The sequence below is a fragment of the Suricata suricatta genome, chromosome 12, assembly GCF_006229205.1.
Source record: "Suricata suricatta isolate VVHF042 chromosome 12, meerkat_22Aug2017_6uvM2_HiC, whole genome shotgun sequence".
Classification (NCBI taxonomy): domain Eukaryota; kingdom Metazoa; phylum Chordata; class Mammalia; order Carnivora; family Herpestidae; genus Suricata; species Suricata suricatta.
Window position 1 is genome coordinate 8,777,632 of NC_043711.1, and position 19,571 is coordinate 8,797,202.

General features: G+C 52.9%; 1 protein-coding gene and 1 long non-coding RNA gene across 2 annotated transcripts in view; both read right to left on the minus strand.

Moving 5' to 3' along the window:
• Positions 1–8,039: 8,039 nt before the first annotated feature.
• On the minus strand, positions 8,040–9,242 carry LOC115274316. Its single transcript, XR_003901180.1, has 3 exons — positions 8,989–9,242; positions 8,360–8,562; positions 8,040–8,277 (listed from the first exon to the last, which is right to left on the minus strand). It is a non-coding gene; the product is annotated as an uncharacterized LOC115274316 (long non-coding RNA).
• A 6,838-nt stretch (positions 9,243–16,080) lies between these two features.
• Positions 16,081–19,571, minus strand: part of CACNA1A (calcium voltage-gated channel subunit alpha1 A) — a 287,057-nt gene continuing 283,566 nt past the window's right edge. The window contains exon 53 of the mRNA XM_029916601.1: positions 16,081–16,159. Within this exon, the coding sequence (XP_029772461.1) occupies positions 16,081–16,159 (79 nt within the window). The remainder of the gene's footprint in view (positions 16,160–19,571) is intronic.

The following is a 19,571-nucleotide window of genomic DNA, read 5'->3' on the forward strand; positions in this document are numbered from 1 at the left end:
TCATGACCTGAGCCAAAGCCGGCGCTTAACCGACTGAGCCCCCCAGGCGCCCCCATCCCTTATATGGATGGACCGCATTTTGCTTATCCATTAGCTCCTCGATGGACGCTTGGGTTGCTTCCATGTTGAAGCGCTGGAAATGTTTCTGTGGACCTGGGTGTACAAATCTCTCTCTTTAAGCGTTTATTCATTTTTGAGAGACAGAGTGTGAGTGGGGGAGGAGCAGAGAGAGGGAGACACAGAATCCAAAGCAGGCTCCAGGCTCTGGGCTCTTGGCAAACTCATGAGCCTGAGCTGAAGTCGGATGCTTAACTGACTGAGCCACCCAGGCACCCCCCCCCCCAAATATCTCTTGAAGACCCTGCTTTCAATTCTTTTGGGGTGGGGGCGCCCGGGTGGCTCAGTTGGTTGAGTGTCCGACGTCGGCTTAGGTCATGATCTCACAGTCCGTGGGTTCGAGGCCTGCATCAGGCTCTGTCTGACAGCTTAGAGCCTGGAGTCTGCTTCCGATTCTCTCTCACTGCCCCTGCCCCACTTGTGCTCTGTCTGTCTCTCAAAAATAAATATTAAAAAAAAATTTTTTTTTAAAGAATCTCTTACAGTTTGTGGAAACCTTGTTTCCTCTGGGGTTGAGTGGCCCCAGACACTGGTGAGTCAGAGATAAACAGTCTGAAGAAATGCAACAGGGTTGGGAGAGAGGGAGAGAGTTGTCTGGGCCTGGGGAGAGCGGAGGGACGGCGGTCAGGGAAGGCGTGTTGCGGGAACATGTGTGAACACGCAGCTCCCCACGCTGGGCCTGAAAGCAAGGTCTCTGTTTGTTGCAGCCTGTTTCTCCTGGGCTGAGTGGGGGGGGGGGGACGGGGGGAGCTGCAAGTCCACAGGGGTCCTCAGGGACTCCTGTGTCCCTCCACTGCCCGGCTGGCTCAGAAGGATGGTGCCAGCGTGGGTGGCTTCCGACTGTGGCCATGGCTGAGTGACCTGTGGGAGGGTTCCGGGCAGCATCTCAGGGCGGTTTGACCTTGGGATCTGGAAGGTGACAGATGGACGGGGTGGGGGGAGGAAGAGAAGAGGGAGGCTGTCCCCACCTGGCAAGAGAGACTGAGTTGACCTGCCACCCTCTTCGCCGCCACACGCCGATGCGGGCCCGGGCTGGGTGCCTGTGCACCGTTTCCCCACGCTTTTCCACGAGAGCTTGTTGAAGGGCTGGTCCCATCCTGCCTGCTTCCGGGACCTCTGCTTTCTCCGCCCTCACAGCCAGATGGCCGGCTGGGGTGGGGGGTGGGGCGGGAGGTGAGGCTGGGGACAGAGGGACGCCCTTGCTGGGGATGCCGCCCTCCACTCTACAGGGTGACCTCTTGTCTCGGAAGAACCCTGCTCCTTTATCCCTTAGAGCTGGGCTTTGCCTCTGGGACCTTTCCAGAAAACCAGAGGAATTCAGGAAGAAGGAGTCTTTTGTTTTTTTTTAATTTTTAAATGTTTATTATTGGACAGAGAGAAACAGCATGAGTTGGGGAGGGGAAGAGAGAGAGGGAGACACAGAATCTGAAGCAGGCTCCAGCCTCTGAGCTGTCAGCACAGAGCCTGATGCGGGGCTCAAACTCATGGACCATGAGATCATGACCTGAGGCGACTTAACAGAGCGAGCCACCCAGGTGCCCCCAGGAAGAAGGAGTCTGTATCCCTCCCTCCGTTTTGCCGGGCTCCTCTGTCACCAGAACTGGCAGTGCTGCCGGAGGAAACCTTCATCCAAATGTTGATTCATTCATTCATTCCACCCACATTTGCCAAGCTCTCCATCGCAGTGTCCTTGCTGTACTGTTGTGTGGGTTTGTTTTAATGTTTATTTTTGAAAGCACAGGCAGGGGTGGGGCAGAGAGGGAGGGGGACAGAGCATCTGAAGTGGGCTCTGCGCTGAGAGCAGCGAGCACATGATGGGGGGCTCGAACTCACGCACTTGGAGACCGTGACCTGAGCCGAAGTCAAGCGCTCAACTGACTGAGCCACCTGGGTGCCCCTGTCCTTTGCTGGCTGTTATGCAAAAACTCAAGTCACCCTACCCTAAAGAGTTCAAAACCGTTGTCCAAACACATCCTTGTATGCCCGTGTTTTCACGATTGTCAAAAGGTGGGAGAACCCAACGGTCCCTCAGTGAACGAATGGACAGGGGCTCCTGGCCAGCTCAGTGGGTGGAGCATTTGATCTCAGGGTTGTGAGTTCAAGCCCCATGCGGGGGGTGGAGATTCCTTAAAAATAAGATTTTTAAAAAATCTTTTAAAATGTTTTTTTATTTATTTTTGAGAGACAGAGACAGCATGAGCAGGGGAGGGTCAGAGAGAGAGGGAGATACAGAATCTGAAGACAGGCTCCAGGCTCTGAGCTGCCAGCACAGAGCCCGACGTGGGGCTCGAACCCACGGACCATGAGATCATGACCTGAGCTGAAGCCTGACGCTCAACTGACTGAGCCACCCAGGCCCCAAAAATAAGATCTTTGAAAAAATGTTTTATTTATTGACTTTGAGAGAGAGACAGAGAGAGGATGAGCAGGAGAGGGAGAGAGAATCCCAAACAGACCCCAACGCGGGGTTCGAACTCACTAGCCGTGGAAGGTGACCTGAGCCAAAATCAATAGTTGGATGCTTAACCTACTGAACCACCCAGGCACCCGAAATATAAAATCTTAAAAAAAAAAAAGGATGAATAGATAAACAAATGTGGTCCATCCATACTATGGACTATTATTTGGCCATAAAAAGGAAACACGTTCTGATACATATTCTGACGTGGATGATGTTCTCACATTATGTTTGAGGCCATGACAAGAGGCCACGCATTGTGACGTCATTTATACGAAGTATTGGGTACAAGCAAATCAACAGAGACAGAAAGTGGATTCGTGGTGGCCAGGGGCTGAGGAGGGGGAAATGGGGAGTGACTGCTTTTTTTTTAAGTTTATTTTGAGAGAGAGAGAGCGCGCTAGTGGGGAAGGGAAGAGAGAGAGAGAGAGAGAAAGAATCCCAAGTAGGCCCTGAGCCGTCAGCACAGAACCTGATGCGGGGCTCGCACTCAAGAACTGTGAGATCAGGACCTGAGTGGAAACCAAGAATTGATGCTCAGTGGACTGAGTCACCCAGACACCCCAGGGAGTGACTGCTTAATGGGTACGAATTCTTCTTTGCGGGCGGAAGGGGGGCTGGACATATTCTAGAACTAGATAGTGAGCCTGGTTGCTCAACATTGTGAAAGTACCACATGCGGCTGAATCATCCACTTTACTATGGTTAAGCGTTAATTCTACGTTTTGTGCATTTTATCACAATTAAAAAGAAGGAAGTCAGCAAGCCCAAAGCGTCTTGTGCTTCTGCTCTGGCTTCAAATGAAAGGATTTGCAGGGGTGTGTGGAGGGAGGCGGTGCAGTGCAGGAGTGAGGGGAAGGAGGTGCCTCGCGTTGACCCCCTGCTCCTACAGGGGCGCGAGGCTTCCCTCCTCCCAGCCCTGTCTACAGGCCTTGGCCTTGAGGCCTTGGGGAGGACGCCTCCCTGATGCCCGTCCTTGGAGCTCCTCCAAAACCAAAGTCTCAGGAGGGTGGGGAGAGCAGAGCCCCAACACAGGACAGGTGGGTAACAGCGGTCACCCCGGCGGGAGGGAGGCTGGGGGCGGGGGCGTGTCTGTGGGTAAGCCTGTTAGTGTCCACAGAATGGGCCCTCCGATTCGCTTGCTTATTGAAGTCCTCTGCTGTGGGGGCGCCTGCGGGGCTCGGTTGGTTAAGCAGCCAACTTCAGCTCAGGTCATGATCTCACAGTTCATGGGTTCGAGCCCCGCGTCGGGCTCTGTCCTGACAGCTCAGAGCCTGGAGCCTGCTTCCGTTTCTGTGTCTCCCTCTCTCCTTCTCCTGTTCACACTCTGTCTCTCTCTCTCCCTCTCTCTCAAAAATAAATAAATAATAGGGGCCCCTAGAGTGTTCAGTCAATTGAGCATCTGACTTCGGCTCAGGTCATGATCTCACAGTTCGTGGGTTCGAGCCCTGCATTGGGCTCTGGGCTGAACAGCTCGGAGCCTGGAGCCTGCTTCCGATTCTGTGTCTCCCTCTCTCCTTCCCCTGCTCATGCTCTGTCTCTCTCTCTCTCCCTCTCTCTCAAAAATAAATAAATAATAGGGGCCCCTAGGGTGGCTCAGTCAGTTGAGCCTCTGACTTCAGCTCAGGTCATGATCTCATGGTTCATGGGTTCGAGCCCCGCGTCAGGCTCTGGGCTGACAGCTCGGAGCCAGGAGTCTGCTTCCGATTCTGTGTCTCCTCTCTCTCTGCTCTTCCCTCACTCACACTCTGTTTCTCTCTCTCTCAAGAATAAACAAACATTAAAAAAAATTTTTTTTAAGATACCAGAGGCTGGGTGACTTGTAAACAACAGACACCTTATTTCTCACTAATCTGGAGGCCGGAAGTCCAGGATCAGGGCACTGACAGGTGTGGTGTCGGCGACAGCCTGCTTCCTGGTTCGCAGACCAGGTTATTCTCCGTGTCCTCACGCGGTGGAAGGGATAGGGAGCTCCCTGGGGTCCTTTCTTATATGGGCGCTAATCCCTTCCAGGAGGCTCCAATGATCTCAGCGGCCCCGTCTTCTTTTTTATTTTATTTTTTGAGAGAGAGAGGGCGCAAGTGAGTGAGGGGCAGAGAGAGAATCCCAAGAAGGGCGGAGAGAGAGAGGAAGAGAGAGAGAGGGAGAAAGAAGTGGGGCTTGAACTCTCCTGATGTGGGCTCAAGCTCACCCCACGCGGGACTGGAACCCACAAACCATGAGATCATGACCCAAGCCAAAGCCAGACGCTTAACCGACTGAGCCACCCAGGCGCCCCTGTATTAACTTTTTGGTCGTTGTTGCTTATTTTTGAGAGAGAGAGAGAGAGAGAGAGAGAGAGAGAGGGAGGGGCAGAGAGGGAGAGGAGGACAGAAGATTCAGAGCAGGCTCCGTGCTCCCTGCAGAGAGCCCGATGCGGGGCTCAAACTCACAAACTGCGAGATCATGACGGGAGCTGAGGTCGGATGCTTGACCCACTGAGCCACCCCAGGCACCCCTCTATTATCTTCATAATACTATATTTTCAAAACCCTGGATCATCCTTCCAGACGCCCTGCTATCGTCTTAGAAGGAGCAGGTGTGGGGCAAGAGGTGGTGTTGGGACCGTCCGCAACGCTCATTTGCTAAATCCGGCCTGCTGCCTGATTCGGCACAGCCTGCGAGTCGAGAATGGCCTTTTCATTTTTAAATGGTTGGAAAAGAAAAACCACCACGATGTGAAAATTATATGCAGTTCAAATTTCAGTAGCCAAGGGGGTTGGAGGGATAGGACTGATGTTGTTTAAGGGTGCGAACTGGCAGTGAGTGGAAAATAAATCCAGAAGAGCGAAGGCAGGGTAGAGTGGGTATGTACCACTCACCTATCATCACCACCCGACTGGCTAAGAGATCGGGCCTCTTCATTATTCCAACGACAAGGGAATGCTAATTACGTGATGTGATACAGTGCTAATTACCACAACGGTGGCAATCATATTACAATACATAAAACATGTCAGATTACCCTGGCTTGCTCCTTGAATTCACACAGTGTGGCATGGCACATCTATTTCAGCGGAATAACTCTGTGTCCACGGATAAAGTTTTATTGACACATAGCTGTGCCCATTCACTTACCTGTCCTCGGCGGCCGCTTTTATTCTAAGTGGCAGGGCTGAATCACTGCAACGGAGACGGCCCACAAAGCAGAAACTACTTCCTGTCTGGCCTTTCCGAGAAGTTTGCAGACCCTGCTCTGCTCTGACTCAGGGCTTCAGGGATGTTTCCTCCGAGAAGAAGTGGGTGGGATTTGCAGGCAAGTGGCTCGGGGACACCTGGGGGCCAGTAATCATCCTGGGAAGGGGAGGATAGGACGGTCCTCTGGGGGAGGGGCATCTGGGCCTTCAGAGTGCAGTGGGACTGAGCAACGGGAAGGGCGGGCCGGCCAGGGGTTCGGCTGGGACACCAGGGAAGGGTTCCTGCCCCATCCTGACAGCCACGTCCCTACCTAGCCGGCCGCCACTTCTCATCTACTGTCCCAGTGTTGTCCCTTTCCCTCAGCCTTTCCCTGCCCCCAACCTGCTGTCACCTCCCTCGCTGGGTGCTGTCAGCTGTCACTGCCTTGGGTCTAGGGACGTGTCCAGTGCGGCCAGGGCGTTTGGGTGCCCTCCCCACTTCCTCCCTCCCTCCCTTCCTTTTTTCCTTTCTTCCTGCCTTCCTTCCTCCTTCCCTCCCTCCCTCTTCCTTCCTTCCTTTCTTTTTCTTTCTTTCCACAACAGACATGTAACATTAAATTAACCTGGGTGTGTGTATGTATGTACGTGAGTTCTGCACCCAGCATGAGTCTTGAACTCACGACCCTGAGATCAAGAATCTCGTGTTCCACGACTGAGCCGGCCGGGCGCCTCTAAATTAACCACTTAATTTTTTAAATTTTTATTATTTTCTAATTGTTTATTTATTTTTGAGAGAGAGAGAGAGAGGGACAGAGTGTGAGCAGGGGAGGGTCAGAGAGAGGGAGACATAGAATCAGAAGCAGGCTCCAGGCTTTGAGCCGTCAGCACAGAGCCCGACGCGGGGCTTGAACTCACAAACCGTGAGATTATGACCTGAGCCGAAGTGGACGCTTAACCGACTGAGCCAGCCAGGTGCCCCTACTTTTTAAAATTGTCATAGAAGACACCTAAGTTTTACCATCCGACCATTTCTAAGTGGAAGTTCAGTGGCTTTGCATTTGTTCACAGTCTTGCCACCACCCCCACTGTCCATCTCCAGAACGTTTTCATCTTCCCAAACTGAAACTCTTGTCCCCATTAAACCCTAGCTCCCCATTCCCTCCCCACCCCCTGGTAATCACCCAGTTCACTTTCTGCCTATAAGTCAGTGGAAGTCTGAGGATGCCAGTTCTCCTGAGCCTTTAGTGGCTCCCTACTGCCCTCAGAAAAAAGAGCCAATAGTCTCAAGGAGAATGCACTTTGAATCTTGGTCCTCTCATTTTGCTCCTCGAGCTCACGGACACGTTCACTTTCCTTTCTGAGGAAGGTTGGCTTCTCTACAGGGCTCAGGACTGCTTCCTCACAGCAGATACCCTGTTTTGTTTTTTTAAGGCGGGGGGGGGGAGCGGGGAGACAGAGCATGAGCAGGGGAGGGGCAGAGGGAGACAGAGAATCAGAAGCAGGCTCCAGGCTCCGAGCTGTCACCACAGAGCCTGATGCGGGGCTTGATCCCATGAACCATGAGATCATGACCTGAGCTGAAGTTGGATGCCTAACCGACTGAGCCACCCAGGTGCCCCGTACCCCAGTTTTAATTCATTACTTCCATGCTTTTCCTTCTGGTTTGTTGGTATAGGTCTCTTAATGTGCTTTCTGCCTCCTCCATCGGACTGTGAGCCTATGAGGGTACAGACAGTGGCCATCTTACCGCTGTGCCTGGACCTGTCCCCAACGCACAGCAGGTGGCTGCGGACATGGGAGGACTGAGGAGGTGTCAGCTGCCCAGGGATGTGGGTGGACCGAGGCGGGAGGTGGGTGCCAAGAGGCTCTGGGTGGGTGTGGGGTGCTCACGGGTGACGGGTTGGGGGGGGTGCATGAGCAGAGAGCAGGGCTGGCTGGGCGGAGGATGTCAAGGGGAAGTGGGAGGCATGGAGAGGTGGACCCCCCAAGTGCAGCCCGGAAGTGGGGTCTGGGAAGGCAGGTGGATGGTGCTGTCATATCCCTGGGGCCGGAGCCCCTGTGGGACCGGCGGCCAGAACCCGGAGGCCCTGGTGTCCTCAATGAGATGTAAGTTCCTGGGGCAGGTTGGACTCGTCTTGGCTCTGGGCATCTGCACAATCTGCAACTTCTTTCTTTCTTTTTATAATGAGCTTTTTTTTCAATTTTTTTATTTTTGAGAGAGAGAGAGGAGTAAGCATGAGCCGGGTAGGGGCGGAGAGGGAGAGAGAGAAGGACACAGAGGATCCAAAGCAGGCACAAAGGCTTTGTGCTCCCAGAACCTCGAGATCATGACCTGAGCCGAAGTCGGACGCTCAGCCGGCTGAGCCACCCGGGCGCCCCACAATTGGCCATTTCTAGGGCCCAGTGTGGGCCAGGGAGAGGTGCTTGGATAAAGTCAGACTTGGCTTTCCCCCAGCTGGCTGGCCTCCTTCTGCCTGACGCTAAATGCTGGCTTGTCAGTGTCACACGCTGCACCCCTTGGGGGGTGGGTTTGCAGTGCTGAGGGGCCTGGGGGGGGCGGTATCTCTTAGCAAGCCAGTGGCCATTCCCCACCCCTGCGCCCGCCCCCCTATTTCTTTTTATATCTCACATTTACAGAAAGCCGAAGAAACATCTGAGCCCGGGAGGGAAGGGGCGGCAAGACAAGGAGGGCCGGGGGGTGGGGGGTGATGTCTGAACCTCGCTTGATGGGGGGCGGCTGGCTGGGTCAGGACAGCCACTGGCTTCCTTCCATCAGTCCTGAAGCATCAGATGGTGCCGAGCTATATTTAAAGGCTGCTTTCTCCGCCTCCACTGCAGGGTCCTCACCAGGATGAGTGAGTCAGAGGAAGGCCTGGTGTGGCCCCAAGGCCTGGCCGGGTCTGCCCTGAGGAGCTGGGAACACCTCCGCAAGAAGCAGTCCCAGCTGGGTCCCTGGGGACCTGAGGTGTCCCTGCCCAGGCTGCCCTCTCCCATCCCTGCCCGGGCTCTGCAGCAGGGGAGAAGCCCAGTGGGGGACCCCCATCTCAGGGGGACCCACGGGCCAGCAATGGCTTCCGGGTCTCACACCCTGGCCTCTGCCGCCGGCATCTCCTGCCGGACCCCCTCCCCCAGCCCCCCGGAGGCACACAGCCTCGTGTTTCACAGCATCATCACGTGCTGTCGAGGTTCACGATGTGCACGTCCCCATGTCCTTGATTGTCGTGGACTAGAAGGCTGAGGTCCTGGGTGGGGATGTACCTCCGTCAGCGCCACTGCTGTGACCAAACACCACAGCCCCAGGGACTCAGGAACAACGGACACTTATTTCTCACAGTTCTGGAGGCAGGAAGTCCAAGATCAAGGCACCAGCAGGTGGGATGTCTGGTGGGAGCCCCCTCCCTGGTTCACGGATGGCGTCTGCTCACGGGGCAGAAGGCTGGGGGGGGCGGTGCTCTGGGGCCTCCTTATAAGGGCCCGGATCCCATTCATGAGGGCTCTTCTGACCTAAGCACCTCCCAGAGCCCGCCTCATAGTACATCATCTTGGGGGTGACATCATATAAATGGGGGTGGGGCACAGACCTTCATAGCAGGACAGGTGCCTGTGTGGGTGAGGTGGAGCTGTGGAACGGTAGCTGGAGGTGATAGATGACAGAACAGGGATTGGAGGACAGCCTGTCCCTCCCTAATTAGGCCAGTGTCACCCCTTTACCCCAGCGCCCAGCCCACAGATGGGGGGCATCCGGCATCCTGCCCTGGACACTCTTGGGCAGTGGTGGCACAACAGAGCTCAGGAACGACCGCAGGAGGGGTGGCCTGGGGGGCTCAGTCGGTTGAGCGTCCAACTTCAGCTCGGGTCATGATCTCACAGTTCGTGAGTTCGAGCCCCGCGTCGGGCTCTGTGCTGACAGCTCACAGCCTGGAGCCTGCTTCAGATTCTGTGTCTCTGTCTCTCTCTCTCTCTGCCCCTTCCCTGGCTCTCAGTCTCTCTCTTTCTCAAAAATAAATAAACATTAAAAAAATGATCCCAGGAATCTCAGGCCACACTTGTGCTGTCTAGGACAGTCTCCACCAGCCACAGGTGGCTATGGAGCACTGTGGAAGTGTGGCTGGTCGAAATTGCAATGTGCTCTAGGCAAGGAAAACACCCATTGGGTTTCAAAAACTTACTAGGGAGAAAAATGTAGAAGATGGCAATAATATTTATAAGGGTTACCTGTTGAAATGATTATATGTTGGATTTGCATTAACTGAATGTATTTGTTTTAAAAATTTTTATTAAAATTTTTTTTTACATTTATTTTTTTTTGAGAGACAGAGTGTGAACAGGGGAGGGGCAGAGAGAGAAGGAGACACAGAATCGGAAGCAGACTCCAGGCTCTGAGCTAGCGGTCAGCACAGAGCCCTACACGGGGCTCGAACCCATGAACTGTGAGATCATGACCTGAGCTGAAGTCGGACACTCAACCAACTGAGCCATCCAGGCACCCCCTGAATGTATTATTCAAAATAATTTCACCTTCCTCAAAGAGATAACATATAGCTGTCATAGGACCCAGGAATTCCATTCCTACCCCCAAAGAATTGTAAACGGGCGTTCAAATAAATACCTGCACACAACAGCATCAGGCACAATAGCCACAAGGGAGAAGCATCCCAGAGGTCCCTCAGCAGATGAACGGATACACAACACGAAGGGAACAGTATTGTCCTGATACACGCCACAGCGTGGGTGCACCTTGAAGGCGTCATGCTCTGCAAAAGAAGCTAGACTAAAAAGTCACATATTGTATGATCTCATCCATATGAAATACCCAGAATAAGAAAGTAGATTAGGGGCGCCTGGGTGGCTCAGTCAGTTGAGCGTCCGGCTTCGGCTCAGGTCACGATCTCACGGTTTGTGAATTCCAGCCCCATGTAGGGCTCTGTGCAGACAGCCCAGAGCCTGGAGCCTGCTTCAGATTCTGTGTCTCCCTCCTCCCCTGCTCACACTCCGTCTCTCAAAAATAAATTAAAAATGTTAAGAAAAAAGAAAGTATATTAGTGGCTATGAGAAGCTAAGAGAGAAGGAAATGGGGAGTGGCTGCTCATGGGGACAGGATTTAGTCTGAAACCAGACACGGGTGATAGCGGCATGATATTGTGAGTGTACGAAGTGCCACGGAATCGAACACTTCATTTATTTTTTGGATTCTAAATGTTTGTTTATTTTTGAGGGGGGGAGGAGCAGGGAGAGAGGGGGACAGAGGAGCCAAAAAAGGCTCTGCCCTGACAGCAACGAGCCCGATGGGGGGCTCGAACTCACGGACCATGAGATCATGCCCTGAGCCAAAGTCGACGCTCAACCGACGGAGCCTCCCAGGTGCCCCGGAATTGAGCACTTTAAATGGTTCATTTTATGTTATGTGAGTTTCACCTCAACTTGAAAAACCTGAAAAAAAAACCCCCACCTGTTCTCGTTTTTACTTTTTTCAACGAGGCAACTAGAAGATTGAAATGCAGGTGTCTTCAGATCGCTTCTGGATGACGCTGGCCTAGACCACTGTGCGCCCAGGGGCATCCGCTCACGTCTGAGTCCTCTGCTGACCCAGAGCCGGACGGGGAGGAGCTGTAGCCCCTGGGGGCTGAGGTAGGGAGAAGAATCTGTCCATCCATCAGAGGACTTTTGATTGTCTTCTGTTCCTGGGGTGGCATCCCCCCACCCCCCCACCGCTGTCTGGGCCGGTGGGGAGGGGGGCAGGATAGAGACTGGTGCAATGCCTTGAGCCACCTTGGAGTTCTGGGCACCCGAAGTTCAAAGACCTGGAGACCGTTGTTCTTGGCTTGTTGGTTAGTGGTTTGCACCCCCAGCGGTCCTGGGGGCAGGGAGGCAGCCCTTGGGAGAGGTTTTGGATGAGAGGACAAGAGTCTTGGGAAAGGGGGCACGCATGATGACTGGTGGACAGGAGGTCATTAGTGCCAGCAGGAGGGGTGTGGCCTCACCCTCCGGGAGGCCACAGGGTGACTGAAGGGAAAGCAGCTGGCTGTGCCTTTAAGGTTCACCTTCCCCCCAACCCCAGTGTGACTTTGGGCGAGATCTTGGACAAGTGATCAAACCTTTCTGACCCTTAGTTTTCTGTCTTCCAAATGCCTTCCTCAGCTTCTCCTCCTCTTAGCCAGCCCCTTCCGGCGCTGTGCACCCAGAGCCCCTCTGCCGCCCCTCCCGCCCCAGCTGGGCTCTTCTGAGAAAGCGGAGGCAGAAATAAGGAGGCTCACAGGGCCTCCAGCTCCGGGCAGCCTCTCTGGTTCCCAAACGCTAGATCTTTCCTGAGCCATCTACTCTGTTCCTAGCAATCCTTAGAAAGTCTTTTCCATAGAGTGGCAGGGCATTTGCATACATATTGTCCCTGCTGGTCCAGCCTCTGTCTCTGGAGCCGGGAGGAGGGGTACTGTTACGTCCCTCGCCCCTCATTTCAACCTCAGTGTCTCTACTCCTGCCTCCACCCCCAGATTCCCTGTCGAGTTTACCCCATCACGCCTTGGCCATTTGCCGACCGGCCTCTAGGTGGCGCTGCCTATCTGGAGCACCTGCCTTGGTCCTGCGCCTGCACCCTCATCTCAACCAAAGGCTCCCCTGGGCCTCTTTGGGGGCCAGGAGCTGGGGCTGGAGATGGCGAGATGGCCTTGAACAAGGCCCCAGACTTTGGTTTTGGAGTCTCATTTAGTTGTCCAATGGATTGATTCTTATAATACAGTCTTTGATGCTAAAGGGATATGTGGGGTCAGGAAGATTTTTTTTTTTTTTTAATCTGGGTGCCTTTAAAAACTGTTTCCACATTGCAAAAGCAGTCATGAATTTGCATGGAGAATTAGTTCAGTACAATACCAAAGTCTACACAGCCGTCCGTGGCACACTTTCTCAGCGCCCCCCCCTCCCCCCCAGGAAGGGATCGCTGTCCACAGCGGGCTCTGTGCCCCTCTGGATCACTTTTTACAGGAGAAATGCAGTCGTGGAAGCTATGTTGTGCCTGGTGAGGCCTTCATCATGTTTAAGGGCTGGAGCAGGGCAGGGAGGGAGCGCTGGGCCTGAGCGGACCACTGCGTGGGGAGGCCGGGAGGGGGACTGGAGCTCTGGGAAGCGCACAGGGCCCGACGCGGTGGGCACGTTGGGTGGACTGCCGAGGGGCCCGGGCTGCTATTCCCGGCAGGGACGGGAGGCCAGATGGAACGTGGGTGTCAGGTTTAGCAGATGGGGCTGTCACGGCAGATCCAGGGCAGGGGTGGAATGAGAGCAGCTCCCTGTCCGCCCCCTCTGAGGACGCTGCTTGGGCCGGGAGCCCTTGTCCGCTCTGCCTCCGCGGCCACGGCCACCGGGCCTTCAGCAGGTGTTTGTCTGCTGAGCAGCCTGGGGGATTTTACAAACCCCAGGGAGGCATTGCTCACAGTTCTGGAGGCTGAAGGCTCTGCACCGGCAGATTCCATGTCTGGGGGCGCCTGCTTGCTCTTAATTCGCAGAGACCGTCTTCTTGCTTTTCCTCACTTACAGGAAGGGTGAGCCGTACTGGTCTCCTGGATGAGGGTGCCAGTCCAGGGGCACACAGGGGGCTCAGTCGGTTAAACATGGACTCTCGATTTTGGCTCAGGTCATGATCTCATGGTACATAGAATCGAGCCCTGAGTCGGGCTCTGCGCTGACAGTGTGGAGCCTGCTTGGGAATCTCTCTCTCTCTCTCTCTCTCTCTCTCTCTCTCTGCCCCTCTCATACTTGTGCACGTGTGTGCATACTCTCTCTCTTTTTCAAAATAAATACACATTTAAATAAAATAAAATCTTGGGGCACCTGGGTGGCTCAGTTGGTTGAGCATCCAACTTCGGCTCAGGTCATGATCTCACAATCCATGGGTTCGAGCCCAGTGTCAGGCTCTGTACTGACAGCTCGGAGCATGGAGCCTGCTTTGAATTATGTGTCTCCCTCTCTCTCGGCCCCCTCCTCTGCTCACACTCCGTCTGTCTGTCTCTCTCTCTCTCAAAAACATATAAACATTAAAAAATTAAAATAAAAGAAATCTTTAAAAAAGGGGGGGGACGGGCTAAATCCAGGGGATTTATAAGAGACACACAGGGACAAGCCCAGGTGAAGACAGAGGCAGAGGCCTAGCGATGGACACAGTCAAGGAACGCAAAGGGTGGCCAGCAACCCTCAGAAGCTGGCCCGCAGATGCGGACCGCTTCACCCTCAGGGCCTTTTGGAGGCGGGGGGGCGCCCCTGCCCATACCTTGATTTCAGGACTTCCTGTCTGCTGAGCTTCGGGACAAGAAATTTCTGTTGTTTTAAGTCCCTCAGTGTGTGGTGTCTGTTGTAACTATCCTAGGACAGTGATATTGCTAGTATTTAACTTTTTTAGAGCCATCTGTTTTCCTTTTTCCACTTATGTGTGTTTTTAAATTTTTTTTTTTTAAAGTTTATTCATTGGATTGCCCAGACGGCTCAGGCTCAGTGGGGTAAGTGTCTGACTTCGGCTCAGGTCATGATCTCATGGTTTGTGGGTTCGAGCCCCGAGTCGAGCTCTGTGCTGACAGCTCAGAGCCTGGAGCCTGCTTCAGATTCTGTGGCTCCCTCTCTCTCTGACCCTTCCCTGCTCGCGCTGTCTCTCTGTCTCAAAAATAAACATTAAACAATTAAAAAATAAATGAAACATAAAAAGTTTATTTTGAGAGAGAGAGAGCAAGAGAAAGTGCACAAGCCGGAGAGGGGCAGAGAGAGAGAGGGAGAGAGAGAGAGAAGCCCAAGCAGGTTCCCCGTGCCCAGCCATGTTGGAGCAGGACACAGGGCTCGAACTCACGGACTGTGAGATCATGACCTGAGGTGAAATCAAGAGTCAGATGCTTAACCGACGGAGCCTCCCAGGTGCCCCTTCTCTACTTGTGTGTTTCACCTCTCAAAGCACCAGTGTCTGAGACGCTAACTTCGCTGTGTCGGGGAGCCTTTTCCAAATACATGGTGACAAGGCACATGCTGAGTGTCGTGTCCTCCTCCTCCTCCTCCTTCCGGTTGCTTCCCTGAAATCAGGGCTTCACCTCCACGCTGCGCAGCGCTCCTGAGAAGCCAGCAGTCCCCATCGTGAGGTGCCCTGGCTGGCGCCCACACACAGATCTGACTGTCCCACGGGTCTTTGACCCAGGTGCTGTCACCCATCCACACCCCACCTGTCCTTTGGTGGCAGCCAATGGGGGTCAGATATGCCCCCCTAAATATGCCACTTTCGCAAAAGGGTTATTTTGAGCTGAAGGCAAGTGAGACAGAGAAGTGTTCTCTGTCCTCCTCCCTTCCACCGAAAAGTGGGACATAAATTTCCTCTTAGGAAGGTGACATGCATTTCCCTTTTTGAAGGTGTCCCCTTTTCTCCTGTATCAGGAAGAGAAGGGTGACTCATCATCGAAGATGGCGAGGCACCAAGCTGAGTCTGTATAAACAAACTTGATGAAACCTTACAAAAATAATCCTTGTCTTCCGTTAGTTTCCAGGATACATTTCCTAGTCATTTCCCCATAATTTATTGTCCCTGGAAGCCCAGACTCCCTTTTCTTTGCTAAAATGGCATATAAACCCCTGAGTCGAATCACTTTTTTGAATTTCGCTGCTTTTCTGTGCATGTAAATAGTAATTAAAATTGTGTGTCTTTTTTCCTATTGATCTGTCATTTCTTAAACATTTTATTTATTTTAATTTTTTAATGTTTATTTTTGAGAGAGAGAGAGAGTGCAACAGGGGAGGGGCAGAGAGAGGGAGATACAGAATCTGAAGCAGGCTCTGAGCTGACAGCACAGAGCCCAATGTGGGGCTCGAACCCAAGAACAGTGAGATCATGACCTGAGCCGAAGTTGGATGCTCAGCTGACTGAGCCACCCAGGTGTTCTGTCATTTCTTTTTTTAAATGTTTTATTTATTTTTGAGAGAGAGAGCGAGAGACAGCATCAGCAGGGGAGGGTCAGAGAGAGAGGGAGACACAGAATCCAAAGCAGACTCCAGGCTCTGGCTGTCAGCACAGAGCGCGACGCGGGGCTTGAACCCACGAACTGTGAGATCATGATCTGAGCTGAAGTTGGACGCTTAATCGACTGAGCCACCCAGGCACCCCTGTCATGTCTTAGTTTAATTCACAGGCCTCAAGTCACTGAATATAAGAGGGTAGAGGAAATGTTTTGCCTCCCTGACATGGTAGTAGGCCCCCATTTCATAGACAGAACATTGAGGCTCGGAGTGATAACAATGGGGAGCTTTAGACTCTAGGGAAGCAGCTCCTTTCAGCCCTGAGGACGCAACTGTAGTAAGCCCGGGTCTCTCAGATTATTGTCCCCAGTAGGGAGCTTCTCAGGGCATTTGCATGGCATACTTGGCTTTCAGACTCCCCATTTCCTTGCCCCCATCTTTAGCCTTCCCGATGAGGTGGCTAAGGCCAGAGACTGAGGGGATGTGCGACCAGGGCCTAAGCCAAGCCACCCTCTGCCTCTTCCTCTCCTGATTCTTCCCCTCTGAGTCTCCTGGCCAGCTTATATTTTGCTCCTGCCTGAAGGTGTAGGTGATGGAGGCCTGGGGTCCAGCCCTCCCTGCACTCAGCCACAAGTTCGGCCTTTGGGTCCAGGGTTTGGGGGTGGGTGGCTCTGGCAATGGGACTGGTTCCCTTGTGGACAGATGGCTGCAAACTCCAGAGGGAATTACAGGGGACAAATGTGCTGCCCAACAGCTTCCGCACCTCGGGAGGTGAGCCTTTGCCAGCGGCCAGCCCTGCCTTGGGCAGGCAGCTGGCCTAGACGTCTGCGGGGCTTGTGATTGGCTAAGCTACCTGGTTAGGAAGTAAAAATCCTCTTTAGCTTTTTGTTGGACGGGTCACTTCCCGTCCCTCAGTATTACAGAGGGAGGTCTGTTCGTCTTGCCATTTGGAATCTCTGAGCCTTCTGTGCCCAAGGTAAGCTCAAGGGTTGAGGTCTGTCAAAATTTCTGCTTTGGTGCCATGGCTCATGGAGGGAGGGATGGGTGACATTGTGAGACCAGCAGATCTCAAAGGGGTCCAGGACCCTGGGAGGGGGGCATTGAGATCATTCCAGGGAGTCCATAAGGCCAAACTACTTTTATAATAATATTAAGGTGTCCTGTGCCTTTAATATTTTGTTCTCTCAGACATATTATGGTCCAGTTTCCAGAATAGAGGGGCTATTGTAACAAGTCGGATGCAGAGGCGGTAGATAGGAGAATCTAGCCGTCTTTCTGTAAGCTGACATTAATGAGATGCAAACATATAAAACAAAGTCTCTCTTTTCACGGATTTTCGTTGTAGTTCAAAAGTGTGGTTCTTTTTCATTCAAAATATTGTTAACATCAGTAGGTGTCTTGTTGATTGTGATTTAAAAACGAATACGTAGTTTTAAAAATTCGGTTTTAATTTCTAAATGGTAAATATCAGTAACTATAACCCACTAATAGGCATGCTTTGGAGTCTTCAATACTTTTCTTAAGAATGTGAAGGGGTGCTGACACCAAACAGGTTGGGACCCGCTTATGTAGGACAAGGGCCCAATCTGGCCCACTGCCTGTATTTATAAATAAAGTTTTATTGGAACACGGCCACATTCACTTGTTAGCATGTTATCTCTGGCTGCTTTCCTAGCACACCAGCAGAGTTGAGGAGTTGCAACATAGACTGTCTGGGTCCCAAAGCTGAAAATACTACTCTCTGACCCTCTAAGAAAAAGTTCACTGGTGGCTGATGTAAAATAATGCGTTTAATTTTCATAAGTAGGCTCATTATCATTTTGATTTTACAGATGGAAAAACAGAGGCACAGAGAGGTTAAGTCACTTTCCTGAGGTCATACAGTCGGTGAGGCTGAAGCTGAGTTAGGAGTGGTTCTTGGGAGGGTGGTGGCGCCATGCTCCGCAGGGTCCAATGACTGATGTGAAAGTGGGGGTGTGGTAGATGTCTGCGATTAGTCTCCCCCTGCCTGGCCTCTGACTGTCCTTCCAGCGCCCTGATGTTCCCTGAGGACCATCCCCCCTCTCCTTGCCTGTAGACTTTGTGGGATTCTCAGAAGCCCTTTCTAGGGAGAACGAGAAGATGCCTTTCTGCTCAACTTGAACAGGGGATAAAACTGGTCTTTTGCTCCCCTGAATCAACACAGCTCTCTGCCTGCCTAATCTCACGGACTGTAGCTTTGTGGCTGTTGCCCATATTTACAGGAGCATTCACAGAATAGGCAGGGAGGTGAGGCCCTGAAGATGGGGGGCGAGCTGGGAGTCTTCTGCCATCTTCATTCTGTAAGGCTGGAGTCGGAGAGTACAGGCAGGTGCACTGGGTGGATTTGCGGGTGGAGGGAGGGCAGGCTGTTGGCCCTTTTGTAAGAAACCCCACCTCCATTTGTACCTCTGATATGCTCAGCACCTTGAGCTGGCCATGACCATCCCCTACTGCCCAATGAAGGGGGGCTCTCTGACCTTTGACCCCTAGGACTCCCCACCAGCTGCCCAGGTGTTTCCAATAGGAAGCTTTGCTAATGTTTGGGGCCTCACAGGGGCTCCCTGGCGTTCCACTGGCCCAATCATGCAGGATGGTCATTCAAGATTTATCTTCCAGGTGGGCTGCTTTTAGGTTGCACCTGGCTGACAGCACACTGCGGGAGACCTGGGTGCCCGAGGGTGGAGGTGTGAGGTGCACTGCTCCGTCTTCCAGCCGGGACAGCCATCTTTGGGTAGCATCTTTGGCCGTGGCCTTCCTGGACTTGTTAAGGTAGCCAGGATGTCTAGGGCTCTGGCCACTGAGCTCTGTGAGGAACAGGGATCTGTTTGCCTTGTTCTTTGCTGGGTCTGGGCGACCAGAGAGTCATGGCTGCCTCTTTCTTTGTTACTTTCGAACACTTTCAAAGGGCTTCCTTCCACCATCCTCCCAAAGAGACCCGGGGAGCCCTTTGCAGGGGGATAAAGACCAGTCCGATCCAAAAGCCCTTTGATTCAACGTTTTTTATTTTTTTTTCTTTTTGAATGTCATGCAGTAATTCACAGTCCCAAGCCCACAGTTTTCAAACAAGGTAGGAAAAAGGAAAAAAGAAGCAAAGGAAATCGGTGTTGGTGTTGGTGTTTTTTTTTCTTTTTCTTTTGTTATTTCAAGCAGGACCAAATGTCAGAAAAAAATGCTTCTTTTCTCAATCATTAATTTTTTTGTCCTTTTTAAAATTGTTTATTTTTTTTAAATTGATTTCTGCAGGCAGTAATAGTACGGTTTGGTATACAGCAAGCACTCCTGTGTGTGTCTGGGAACGTGTGTGGGGTATGAGCGTCTGGTGGAGGTCTTGTGTGGCACGCTGGGTTTCGGCTTCGCTTCCGGATTCTCTGCCACACACGGGCCACCAGCTCGCGTTCACCAGGGAAAGGAAAGATTCAATTGAGATGATAAAACTCATCAATAGAAGCGATTTTTTTTCTCCCCGTTTTTCTTTTAAAAATGTTTTTTTTTTTTTTTTAATTTCCATTTTCCCCAAGGTTCTCCAAAAACGGCTGAGTTAATTCGAATCCCTTGGCTGTGTGGTTTGTCAGTCTCCCCGCACCCCCCCAGGGCCCCCGGCGTGGGGGGCGGGGGGACGGGGTTGGGTTGGATGGTGGGGGGCTCATCGCCGCCGCCCCTAGCCCCCCTCCGGGGAGTCGCTTTTCTGGCCGAGGGTCTTGGCGGCCCACCCTGGTGTGTCCGGGTCCTGGGGACTCCCTCCAGAGTCCGGGGCCGTCCCGGGGCCCCCCCCCGCCCCCCGTGGTTGCTGGGCAGGCGGCAGCGAGGTGGGCCCGCGGCCGGGCGTGTGCGTGGGGTGCGTGGGGGGCCGG